At 48.8% G+C, this 13386-nt stretch overlaps 1 protein-coding gene across 1 annotated transcript in view; it reads left to right on the top strand.

The window, feature by feature from the left end:
- Window positions 1–13386, top strand: part of Ptpn14 (protein tyrosine phosphatase non-receptor type 14) — a 90102-nt gene that overhangs the window by 33924 nt on the left and 42792 nt on the right. The window contains 3 exon segments of the mRNA XM_037211149.1: window positions 3469–3566; window positions 6292–6359; window positions 12909–12979. Coding sequence (XP_037067044.1) covers window positions 3469–3566; window positions 6292–6359; window positions 12909–12979 — 237 coding nt within the window.

Genomic DNA, 13386 nt, shown 5'->3' with positions numbered 1-13386 from the left:
GAAAACCAGCAACAGCCAAACAAAAGGACGTGGACGGACACCCGAGTATGAGGCTCACTCAGGAGAAGTGCATCTAGTGGGTTCCTGGGCCATTGGTCTCGTCCCCAAGAGAATCTGCTACAGCATCTTGGCTGGCCATTTTCACTTGCAGGAATGACACGGGGAACAGTGTCAGTTCTGGCACACAATGTGAAGACATCCTTATGAACATTTCCCCCAGGTACTGAAGGACTGCCCCATCAGACAGCGTAGCAAAGAGCCGTGCTGGCCAGGGTCGTGGCTGGCTGTGGTCGCCCCCCGCCCTCGAGCTGAGGCAGAGGCTGAGGCCTGGTCCTCCCCCAGTGACAGCATATTTTGCATTTATGCTCCCAGGAAGCACTTCCTAGGTCCGTGCTAACACCTGTATGCCTCTCTGACTTGAAGAAATGAAAGTAAGTGGAAACCACCCATGATAGAGAAGGGATGTCACGGGAGAGAGTCAAACGTTGTGTCATTAGTGGGATGAGGTGAGCTTTTACCTCCTTTCCCAGTTCAGATCCCCCCCCCCCCCCCCCCCCCCCCCCCCCCGCTTCCAGCACACACCCGCACTTTGGTTGGTTCTCAGAATCCCATTGTAGCTTTCTTTCCTGAAGGCGCTTTCTGGACCGAGAGCCTGCTCTTAGGTTCTTAGTGGGTTTTGTTGTTTGGTTTCGATTCCCTTTAACGTGGCTGGAGAGACACGTGGGGCTTACCCCTTTCCTCGGCCCTCTTTCTGCTCTCATTCTCTCAGTTTTGAAAGTAGGATCTTCAGACTCGAAGTGGCTCGTCTTCAAAGACGTTATCTGCTTCCACAGTGAACTCTTGGCACTTAAAAGGGGTTTAATAACTTAAGGACCCTCTTACTGACTCTGTCTCGTCCCTCTAAGAACTGCTGGGGTCGCAGAGATGAAAGCTCCTCCACAAAAGACTCCCAGGCACTTCCCAGGGTCTCTTGAAGAGAAGGTTACCTGGAGTGAGCGAGGTATTGTTCCCCGGAGAACTGGCCCAGGGCCCAGGGACGCAGTGAGCAAGATGCCAGAGGTCTCCGAACACAGAACCTTGAAGGGCAGGTGTAGATCTCAGAAGGTCATACAGTGTTCTAAGATGAGCAGCATCCCTCTGGAGTCCCCTCCCTCCCTCTCTCCTCAGACTCCCTGAGCTTCCTCCCAGCAGGTGCACCAATAGGGTATGTTGTCAGTTAGCTGTTGTTTCATTTTGTTCTCAGACAAGGTCTCACTGTGTAGCCCAGGCTGGCCCAGACTTCTCCTGGGCTGGCCTTGAATTTGTGATCTTTTCTGAGCCCCTTGAGTGCTGGGATTACAGGTTCATGCAGCCACACCTGGTGTTGGTTTTTAAACACCGGCATTTCGTGTATTGAAATAAGGCTGTGCAAGCTTTGCATGTAGTTGACCGGGCATGTGTTCCTTCACGCAAAGGGGATAATGGTGGACTCTTGGTGGAGTTCCTGGAATATGGAGGAGCAGAGGAACTGGGGTTAGGATTGCAGCCTGGGCTCAGAGGAGAGACAGGCAAGCACTGGGCTGTGGCCACTGCAGGGAACCATTAATCTCTTGGAGAGAAACATGAAAACTGGGAAATATGAATTGGGGCGTTGATGCTCTGCACAGAGGAGCTCAGAATGCCAGGAGACATGACTGTGACCATCAGGATTCTTAGTGTTGGATATTTTGATTTACTCTCTTCAAGATTCTAAGTTCGTATAAAGTTGTGCTTCAGTGTTATCTGTTCAGACTCCCATGAGGACGTAGATCATTGGACTTCCTTTTCCATGGCAAGTACTGTCACTAAACTCCCTAAGAACCAATCTCTTTCCCCTTACACACACACACACACACACCACACGCACACACGCACGCACACACGCACACACACACACACACACACACACACAGAGTGCCCTGGATTTCACTGGGTTTTGCACTGATCCTGATATTTCCTCCCTGTTAGTCTGAGCACCATCAGAGTTGACGAAAGTGGTGTTTCATAGCCCGCAATGACTTTGGCCGTAAGTTCTTGTGTCTCATTCCTTTCCTGTGTGCTGGGACTTGGGGAGAAAGAGGAATCAGAAATGTGCTGAGAGTCAAGGGCAGAGCAATGCCCGATGAGGGGTGGCCTTCAATGGACAAGCAGACCAAAGCTTATCTGGGTGTTGGCTTCGAAAGCTCGGTGGCGATCGTTCGTTGATACAGACAAACGTTATGGGCAGGAGGAAATCCCTGACTGGACGGTGAAACCTGTGAAACACTTAGAATTCATCCGGTAAAATATCAGGTGGGAGTAGAGAAACAAAAGTTGGTTTTCTCTTGTACGTTAGGTTTGATTTAAAAGGACTCACTCCCTGTGTTTGCTCTTCAGATCTGAGGTTTTCCTACCAAAGACTAACCTGTTTTGTTTTTGTGTGTGTTTGTTGTTTATGGCTTTTTGTTTGTTTGGTTGGTTTTTGCCCTGCCCTATAGGAGAGCTGGGCGTTGCTGGGTTGGGCTGGCTGGAGAGCCAGTCTTATCCTCTAGCAGACACTAGGTGAGGGGGTCACAGTGCAGGTCTACTTAACAACAATCACTTCCTACCCGAGTGTCTGTCTCGAGGGAAACTAGGCTTTGGGTGACCTTGAGTTCCCAGACAGAGTCGTCAAAGTAAAATACAGAACAATGATTACCAGGAGCAAATTGCCGTCCATATTTACCTGGTGGCATTGCAGGGCAGTCCGGTCGGAGAGAGAGCGTGAGAGCACAGCTCTGCAGAGGGTGTGTCTGAGAAGCAAACTCCTGGATTCGGGAGGTCTCTGAAGGTCTGGGTCATCCCGAGAGCAGTTTTGAAAGCAGGAGGATCCCCTAGACCAGAGACCCGATATGTGGCTGCTCGCTCTATCTCTATTTTGCTTTTGGGAAGGGTACTCCAGGTTGGAAAGTTCAAATCATCTTTTTCTTACATCTCAAACATGTGAGGTGAAGCCTGGCTCTGAAAACGCTTCGACAGAATTCCCCATTATTTGACCAACTAGTGATCTGGTCTACCAGACTTTTGCATTTATAAATTTTTATTTTTTAAGATTCATTTTTTAAAAATTTTATTCCTACCTCAGTTAGATAATCAAGATAGTCCCCCACACACAAACATGCCCAGAGGCCATCTGTCAGGTGAGTCTAGATTTTTTGTCCAATTGACAATTAAGCCACTGAAAGCAGGTACTGTTGAGTGTTTCCGGGACATTCTTGGTCTTAGTTCATGCTGAGGTCCCAGAAACAAACCATTAGGATGAGAATGTTCTCAGTGTTCTCACAGGCTTCAGCACCTGTTACATCGGACAGAGGGACACAGGGGCAGAGGTCACTGTCCGCCTTTCGTAGCAATGACGCCACCGCTGTCACCTGTACATCCTGCTGTGGACTCCCAGTGTGTGTTTACGGCTGCTCTCTCTTCCCGTAACAGATATCAGTATTACCTGCAAGTCAAAAAGGATGTGCTGGAAGGGCGGTTACGCTGCACACTGGAGCAAGTCATCCGGCTAGCCGGCTTAGCCGTGCAAGGTAAGGCAGGCAGCCTGCGGATTTCCGTCTTCTCCCGCGGCGTGCTCTTCCTGAGAGAACGTTTAGATTCGCTTGAGCGACCTCTGGCTGAGGCTCCCTGGTCATTTCAGGATGTTTTGCATTAAGATGAAAAGTTAGTGATTTTGGGTGGCAGGAGGGTGGATTGCTCCAAGCAGATTATAAAGTCAGCCATGCTTGTTCGATTATGGTTCCACTACAGTTCTAACTGAAGAAATAGTTTTTCAATCCAGCCTGTAATTGAGGCTGCCTTTCAGAGTGTGGGAGACGTTTTCTCAGGATTATTCCACTGTGCGGTGTGGTCACATCCTGTGATGTGAATGAGTTACTGCCACTTCTTAAGTACAATAGCTTTAACCAGTATTCTGTACCTCACTGTCACAGAGTTTGGGAAATTTGAATCGATGGTGGCCATGTGACAAGGAACGTGAGCTGGAGTGAACCTGCCTTTCAACCTTCCTGGCTATTTGAACCTTCTCTACATTGTAGAGTGTGTTATTTTCTGTGTGTTTATGTGTGCTTTGTATTTTAAAATTTTTATTTATGTGTACATGTGTGAGCGTGTTTCCGGGTGTGTGTAGGGGCCAGAAGAGGGCGTCAGGTCCACTGAAGCTAGAGTTACAGGTGGCTATAAAGCACCATACATGGGTGCTTGGAACTAAACCCAGGTCTTCTGGAAGAACAGCAAATGCTTTTAGCCACTGAGCCAATCTCCAGATCTGTATTCTCTAATTGTTTTGAATGGTAGTTTAAATGCATTTGCTCATATTGAAAATAAGAAGAGTGTGTACAATTGTTTTAAAGATTTTTATTTTTGTGTGTATAAGTATTTTGCCAACAAGTGTGTATATGCACCATGTGCGCAGTACTTGGGGCAGCCAGAAGAGGGCATCAGATCCACTGGAACTGTAATTACAGATATTTGTGAGCCACCATGTGGGCGCTGGGAACTGAACCCATGTCCTCTGCCAGAGAAGCAAGTGTTCTTAACTGCTGAGTCATTTCCCCAACCCCAAGAGAGTATATAACTTTTAAAAGGGCACTGATTTCCCTTTCCGTTCTTATTTTCTTGCTAGCTGCAGAAAGTTCTTGGTGTGGGCTATTGGTTTAGGAGCTATGAGCTGAACTTCTGTCTCATACTTGGAACTGAACTCGAACCCTCTGAGTGCTAATGTCTGGAGAGATGGCTCCCTTCGACATGTCACTCTGGATGAAAATGTCCATTGCACATTGTTCCTCTGTCCACCCAAGGAGCAGAAAGAGAAGAAATGGTGGGCAGTTGCTGTGGGAGCAGCAGTAATAGGGACATTACAGTAACACCAGAGGATGGAGAAAATCCAGTGTGTCCCTCATCTTCAAACTGTGCCTTCCTTCTTTAAAAAGCTTTCTTTTCTGTTTCCAGGTGTGCTCCTCCTCTCACCGTTCATTCATTTGGCATTTTCCGGGCACCCTGCGTGTTGTGAGATCCTTGGGGAAGTTGGTGGGCTATTCTGCCTGTCTGATGAAACTTCTGCTAACTGTATAATGTTTGAACCATCGTTCTCCTGGGCTGACTAGATGGTTTGTTGGCAAAGTGCTGGTGTGCCAGGATAAGGACCTGAATTCAGATCCCAAGAACCACATACAGTCAGACACATCCGTGCACGCATTGCAGGGTAGACAGGAGGACCCTAGGGACTTGTTGGGTAGAACAGTGAACTTCCGAGTCAGTGGGAGACCCTGTCTCTTAAATAAGGTTGCAGAAGCTATTGGGAAAGATACCAGAGATTGGCCTCTTGTCTTCATGTGCCTACATGGAGGAGTGCATCCACACATGCATACAGCGCTCCCTCCTCCTCCCTCCTCCTCCCTCCCTCCCTCCCCCTCCCTCCTCCCTCCTCTCTCCTCCCCTCCCCCCCCCCCCCTCCCTCCCTCCCTCCCTCCCTCCCTCTCTCTCCCACTCTCTCACTCCCTCCCCCCTCTCCCTCTCTCCCTCTCTCCCCTCTCTCATTTTCCTAACAATTCCTGTTGGGCCGTTAGAAAGACACACCCACAGAAACAGAAAAGAGGTGATTGGAGCTATCCTGTGATTGAACTTGGAAGCAGGCTGTGGTGTTCTGTGCTGTTCTGAGCTCCTCATCCAAGTGACAGTTGTACGCCATCTGTAGGGGATCATGGCTGTCTCTATGACTCCTAGTGTTGACATTTCTGCGGGCAGAGGCATTTCCATTTCCATGAGATGGCCACTGGGAAGAAAATTCCTGGTATCTTGTGACATGTAAATGTGTTCAGGAGGTGTGAAGATTTTCAAGGTTGCTTGCCAAGGGTGATTTACCGAGGGGATTCCCAGCTGTAGATACACTTCCAGCTACATTTCTCCATATTAACCTTGACTTAGAAAGTCCCCTTGGCAGACATAGGATACCAACCTGGTACACACTCAACAAGCACACACTGGTTGCTTTTAAAGTCTTTAAATAGCCATCTGGGCTTGCTTCCAAATTTCCTCACTCTTCCTAAAAGTCATCTAGAGGGGTTTAAACTCCAATACAGATAGTTGCTAGGTAAAAGTAGGGACAACAGCAGATACGTCTTGGCACCCACCAATCTTGTTTAATGGGGCTGCAGAGAGAACGCCGTAGACAGGTATACGTGGGCACACGCTTGCCATGTTTTATTCTGTGTCTTCACTAATGATGGCTGTTGCTTCCCTGTCTTGTCTTCTCAGCGGATTTTGGAGACTATCACCAATTTGATTCCCAAGAATTCCTCCGAGAATATGTCCTGTTTCCTATGGTGAGTTCATTTCTTTTTTTTTTCCTTGTTTTTTTACTTTCCTTGGACATTTCATTCTTTATTTTGAATTCTCTGTGTTTCCTGGAGAGGAAGTCTGCATACTTTAATATAGACAATTGTTATAAAGCACCAGGAATATAAGGGGACCTCTTCTCACGTCAAGACACTTTCTGATTTTTTTTTCCCCTCCAGATAGAACCTTGTTAGCATAGGAAAATAGCACCAAGTCTTGTGGGTTGATTTTAAGTTTATCAGTTCTAATAGTGGTTTTTTTTTTCTTTCTTTTGATGGAATCTGTACTTTTTGTATGTATACAATCATATAATCTGCAAATACAGACTATTTTACCTCTGTCTTTCTGTGCAGATCTTCATTTTCTTTCATTCATTCATTCATTCATTCATTCATTCATTCATTCTTGCCCTTACTATTTCAGCTAGGCTGCTAGTACCATTTGAATGCAAGTGTTGAGAGTGGGCGGGAGGCAGCTCAGTTGGAGAGTACTTGCTGAGTGTGTGTAGCTGTGGGTTCAATCCTCAGAACCACAAAAGAAGATAAGAGATGGAGGAAAACTGGTGAACATATACAGAAACAAGTCCAACTTATCAGAGCCTAAAAAACACATAAAGCGTAGGAATAAATTCACTCAAAGAGCTGGAGGAATCATGCACTAACAACTATAACACACTGATGAGAGAAATTCAAGATTACACAAACAGATGTTTTGGGGTCGTGGCTTAGAGAATTGGTGTTAAAATGCCCATGCACCCCAAAGTCACCTACAGATTTAATGCAACCCCTGTCGAAAATCACAATGCCATTCTTCATTGAAATAGGAAAAACAGACTTCAAATTCATGTGTATCCACAAAAGATCCCGAGTAGCCAAAGCAGTCTTGAGCCAAGGGAAACCAGGCCAGGGACATCGTGCTTCCTGACCCTAAGATACATTCCCATGTGTACTGGATAATTTTATGTCAACTTGACGTAGGCTAGAGTCATTTGAGAGGACGGAACTCCAATTGAGAAAATACCAGGAAAAATTCATCCATAATATCGGGCTGTAGGCAAGCCTGTAGGGCATTTTCTTAATTGGTGGGTGATGGGGGAGGGCCCCGCCCATGGTGGGTGGTGTCATCCTTGGGCTGGAGGTCCTGGATTCTATAAGAAGATGGGCTGATCAAGCCATAGGAAGCAAGCCAGTAAGCAGAAGCCTCCATGGCCTCTGCATCAGCTCCTGCCTCCAGGTCCCTGCCCTGCTTGAATTCCTGTCCTGACTTCCTTCGGTGCTGGATGATGGATGCAGAAGCCAAATAAAGCCTTTCCTCGACTTACTTTTGGTCACGGTGTTTCTTCATAACAGTAGTAACCCAAATGAAGCCACCACGTGGTGGTGACTGACGACAGCCTGGCTCTGACTTAGAAACAGGCACAGTGACCATTGGACTGGAATAGAGCCCGGAAATAAGTCCAACATTTCAATTCCATACAGCCAATTGCTTTTTGACCAAGGGGGCTGGCAGTATCTACAGTACGCTGTGCTCGGAGAGCTCAGTATCCACATGAGATGGGATGAAATTGGGGCCTTCTCTCACCCAGTATATACGAATCAGCTCCAAGTGGATTAAGAATCAGCCATAAGCCCTGAGACTTTAAACTGTTAGAGGAAGACCGAGGGACTCAAGACCTTGGTCCTGGCAATGGTTTCCGACATAGGACCCCTAAAATACAAGCAAGTAAAAAGCAGTAGGGTCGCATCATAATGAACTACACAGCAAAGGACGTAACTTACAGAGTGAAGTGCGCACATGAGGAGAAAATATTTGCACATCAAATATTTGGCTTTGTAGCCAAATCTGTGGAACTCAGAAGTGATAAGAAAACACATGACCTATCACAAAATGGACACGGGACCTTAAAAGAAGATAAAAAAAAAATCAGGAGATACAGGAAAGATGGCATCACTGAGCACAAGGGAGTGTCCATGTAGAGGACAGTAGTATAACACTGCTTCGTTCCTGCTGGGGTTACTGCTGTCCAAGAACAACGGAGAGGGCGTGGGGAGAATGGACCTGTGGCTGCCCCTCGTCGCTAGGATGTATGTTAGCACCCGTCACAGGGCAGCCGTGGAAGAGACAAGACCTCATGAATACATACGGTTAGTGTCTGTCATGAGCACACTCGTCTACCGGGTCCTCTTCCTTCCCTCCACATTTGGGACAGTCTGAATCCTCAGCATACTGAACTGCCCCAGGCCTTGGCCGTTGGGTGTCCTCTGCTGGCAAGTGCTCTGCCAGATCTGTGAGGTCAGTGTTCCCCGACCTCAGGAAGGCCTCACTGCCCGCCCAGCCGTGGGCAGTGGCCGCCAGCCACGTCCTGTTCAGGAGCTTGCACCTGGGTGAGCGCTTCCCAGCCCCCTCCATGTCTGAACTTGCTCCTCCTTGTTACTTATTTTCTCAATTAAAATGCCAGGTCTGGGGTCCTCAAAGCAGAGACTCTGTGGCCCACTGCTGCCTGGCACATGGTGTGTGCAGGTACATGGTGTGTGCAGGTACATTTTTCTGGAATGAACCAGTGAAGTAAAACCACCTATTCCTGAGCTGATTGGAGGATAGACGAGGAGTTACCCCTGGGGGAATCTGTGGCCTGGTTGGAGGCTTCACTGAGAGGAGTTTTTGTGGCGATGACTGAATACATTGAGAAGGCACCTCATGGAAGAGCCGAGCTGCAAGCTGCTGGCTCTCCTTTTAGAAATAGCCACTCACCATGGTTTCCTTTGGTGTTTTTTTTTTTTTTTTTTCTTTTGTTGTTGTTGTTCAGTTTTGTCCCAAGTGCTGACCTGGGTAGTAGACACCTGGGAATGAAACTGCACAAGAATCTAGAGCAGTGCATGTTCCCAGCGTGAGATTTGCCCAATCAATCAGGGTGCAATTCCGTAGGTCAGGAATTACAACCTGGGGAGAGACCACACGTACCTCAGGGGTGAGGAGAGGCTCAGGGATGACTGGGGTGTCAGCTGTGTCTCAGAGGACTTTGGTATAAGAGGTCGAGCAGAGGGGAGAAGGCGCGATCAGGACAGAAGGAAGAGGAGGTATTTGGGAAAGAGTCAGCTGTCACTTTGGCCGTGGCCTGTCTCGTGGGAGGGGCGTCATGGTGGCTGAGACCCAAGGCTTCTGAAGAGGTAGGGCTCTTGGAGCCTGCATGAACAGAGACTGTTACAGGTTCGGATCTGAGTCTAAAGGGCAGATGCTGCAGATCCCAGGTCCTTACGCTGCTTTCCAGCGAGTTGTCCCGAGACACGTGGGTTGATACAGGAGACAGTGGATTAAGGGGAGGCACAGAGGTGTCCCATGTCCCAACTGTGGCTTGGCCCCAAGAGGGACTTGGCAGGTCTGCTGTGGCCTTTCGTGGTCATTTATATAATACCTGTCCCCCAAGAGCTTACAGCACAGGTTTCTCGGAGCATGCTCCCTGGGCTGAATGAAGCTGAGGTGGACTGAGGGCTGCCTGCCAGTCTTTCCACCACTGCCCCTTCCCAGCGCTCATCTCTGGCAGCTCCTCCTCCACAGTCCTCCGTTCCCTGCTGGAAGACTTTTGCAGGTCTGGAAGTCTAGAAAGGAGATGCAGCTTAGGTGCCAACAGAGACATTAAAATATGATGAGCATATATTCCTGGCCCTTTTTGTGTTTTTCATTTTGAAGCAAGGTCTCAAGTTGCCTAAGCCAACTCTTAACTCACTATTTAATCTAGGTTGGCCTTGAACTTGTGATCCTCCTGCTTCAGCTACCCTGCCTCCCTACTATTGAGATTATTGTTCTTGGATTTGCCTTCACTCTGACTAGCCCCAAGTGGATGTTTATATCTAAATTTAGGTTAAAGTTTAAATAAAATTAGAGGTTCAGTTCCCTAGTTGCATTGGCCACATCTTAACTGCTCAGTAGCCAGGTGCGTGTCTGGGGGAAAGATCAGAAGTATTTTTATCTTCCCCCAAAGTCTCCATGGGCAGTGCTGAATTTCATATGGTGGCTGCCCATGTTCATGCCTGAATTGGGGATGTTCTAGGCTTGGCTTACCGCCCTCATCATTCTTTTCTGAGGACACATCCTCAGTCTACCACGCCATGCCCTGTCTGGGTGGTCTGTGGTCGGAAACCTTAACACACACACACACACACACACACACACACACACACACACACACACACGGTACCTGAGTGGTGCTGAGGCTACTTGAGACTAGCACCCTTACTGGCCACACACCTTGAACAAGTTAGCTGATGGTCAGAAGCCTCGGCCTTCTCATCCGAAGTGAGAATAAACTCACCTCCACTGGGAAGAGCAAGGAGAAAGAACATCAGTAAGAGGTACCCAGCCTGGTCCAGGGTAAATTCTCTGTAGCCGGTGATTTGGTTGTGTTACTATCACAGTGACTCAGTCTGTGATACGCAGATGTGAGCTGATGAATGCCTCCGTCTGCATTTTGAAATGCGAGTGGACAGGATAAGCAGAGGGGACCAACTACTGGTGACCCGTTTTGTATAATCAAAACCGCTTGTCTAGTAATACAGAAGTTATATGCCATACGGCAAGCTCTGGTCAGTCAGTATTTATTGACCACTGCCTTTGTTTTATGAACTTGGAATGGTCATTGTGGAAAAGCCCCATGGCTGACCTCTGACTCAGTGGGAAGAATGGCTGCCCTTGAGGTACCCAGATTCTAGCAGGTGAAGGAAAACAAGAAATGAAATCGGATGGCGTGTAGAATAGTACAGAAGAAACACCGTAGGCAGAACATACAGAAGGGATGTGAGAGGCACCCACAGCAGAGGGGTACATCCAGGGGCGGGAAGGCGCCACAGAGGATTGTGGGAGTTGAGCAGGATGTGCTGGGACTCTTCCCAGAATTGTGGGCACCAGGGTAAACGGAGACAGTAAAAGCCGTGCTGAGAGCAGAAGCTTGCCTGAGGCTCTGATCTCTGAGGGGAGGAGATCTGGAAGGAATGGCTGGGTCCCACTGAACAAAGGTCCAGATGCCAGGCCCAGGTGTTGACCTAATTGTGCAAGCAGTGGGGAGCCATGGAAAGTTGTCAACTTTCCTCCGCCTGGTTCTGCCGGAGCTCTCAAAGGGAAGCATGCATTCCTCTGCTGGGGGGCGGGGGAGGCCGGATGAATGGCCCTGTTTGATCTTCCTTAGTCACTGGGTTGTCGGATGGCATTTCCTCAGCAGAGAAAAGAACAAAGTGGAGTACGCAGGCGTTCCACAGGTGTGTGGCTGTGGCACACACCCTGCCATTTGTCACTCAGCCACTGCCACGCTCACGCATCTCTGGGGGGTACATACCTCTGTCACCCCCACCCCCCGCCCGACACAGGTGGAGGCATTGAGTTGAGTATAATAGCAGAAGGGGCCTTTGGGCATTTTCAAAGTGGAGCCTTTTGATCTCCGGTTTATTCTGTTCTTCATGCCTTTTAGAATTAGCACCTGGTGTGGCTCGAGATGCTTGCAGCTAGTGTCTCAGGCACACAGCATCCTTGCAGTCTCTCACAGCTAGAAGCTTGCTTATTTCCCAGGGTTCCCTTGGGAGATAGCTAGACAGTAAAGTGCTCGCAAGGACATGAGTTTGATTCCCAATCCCAGTGCTGAGGAGGCAGAACCGGGTGGGTCCCTGGAGCTTTCTGGCCAACTGGCCTAACCTACCTGGTGAGTTCCAGGCTAGTGAGAGTCCTCGTGTTTAAAAACAAACAGCAGCAAAAACCAACCAACCCACCAAGGTGGCCGACATCAAGGGGCACAAGCTGAAGTATTTTCTGCCGTCCACACATGCACACACATTCATGTGCACACACAAATGCCCCTGCACCACAGCACACACACACACACACACACACACACACACACACACTACACAAGTGCATACCAAGCAATTTAATAAAAGTGCATCTGGGAGGCAGATAGACAGGGAAGGGAAAAAAAAACTGCCCATGTGGGTCCCACTGTCTGTGGCAGCTGTCTGTGTGGGTCCACTGTCTGTGGGAGCTGTCTGTGTGGGTCCCACTGGCTGTGGGAGCTGTCTGTGTGGGTCCCACTGGCTGTGGGAGCTGTCTGTGTGGGTCCCACTGTCTGTGTGGGTCACTGCTGTGGACTGTCTGTGTGGGTCCGTCCACTGTCTGTGGGAGCTGTCTGTGTGGGTCCCACTGTCTGTGGTAGGAGATGTCTGTGTGGGTCCCACTGTCTGTGGGAGCTGTCTGTGTGGGTCCACTGTCTGTGGGAGCTGTCTGTGTGGGTCCCACTGTCTGTGGGAGCTGTCTGTGTGGGTCTCACTGTCTGTGGGAGCTGTCTGTGTCATGTCTGTGGGGCTGTCTGTGGGTCCACTGTCTGTGGGAGCTGTCTGTGTGGGTCCACTGTCTGTGGGAGCTGTGAGCAACAGCAGAAACCGAACACTTGAGCCCAGTCTTCTGCAGGAGAGAGAGAAGGAATGTGTCACGGGGCGACACCTGACCAGGGACCATGACAGATATCACCCCTGAGCTGAGTGTTTCCTTTCTTCCAGGATTTGGCGCTGGAGGAAGCTGTTCTGGAGGAGCTGACCCAGAAGGTGGCCCAGGAGCACAAGGCCCACAGGTAAGGCAGGCGGAGGCTGAGAAGGCAGCCAGCACGGCTTACTGTCCTACCCCTGGCCTGGCTCATGCGGTTCCCTGCTCTACCATGTGACTGGGCTCTGTGTTATTATTCTGAGTGGAGCTTGGGGGTGGGTGGGGGAGCTGTGCTCCTGCTTCCTCACAGCCCGCCTCATATTCTTTTTTTATCCTCTCTTCCTCTCCCCCTTCCCTCCTCCCTCTTTAAAAATTTTCCTTTTTAAAATTGTAGAAATGGTCATAGTCCTGAGCAAAATAGAATCTTTTTAAAGCAGACAGCATTGCTCACAGGGATGTGTTGAATAATTAGTGATTTTAAGGCTATGTCTCTTAAGTGAGTAATTTACCTTTTCTTTCTTTCTTTCTTTTTTTTTTTTTTTTTTTTTTTTTTTT

This window comes from Peromyscus leucopus, chromosome 15 (genome assembly GCF_004664715.2).
Source record: "Peromyscus leucopus breed LL Stock chromosome 15, UCI_PerLeu_2.1, whole genome shotgun sequence".
NCBI lineage: Eukaryota > Metazoa > Chordata > Mammalia > Rodentia > Cricetidae > Peromyscus > Peromyscus leucopus.
The sequence above is the reverse complement of the archived record's forward strand: the minus strand, read 5'-3'. Positions and strand labels throughout refer to the sequence as shown.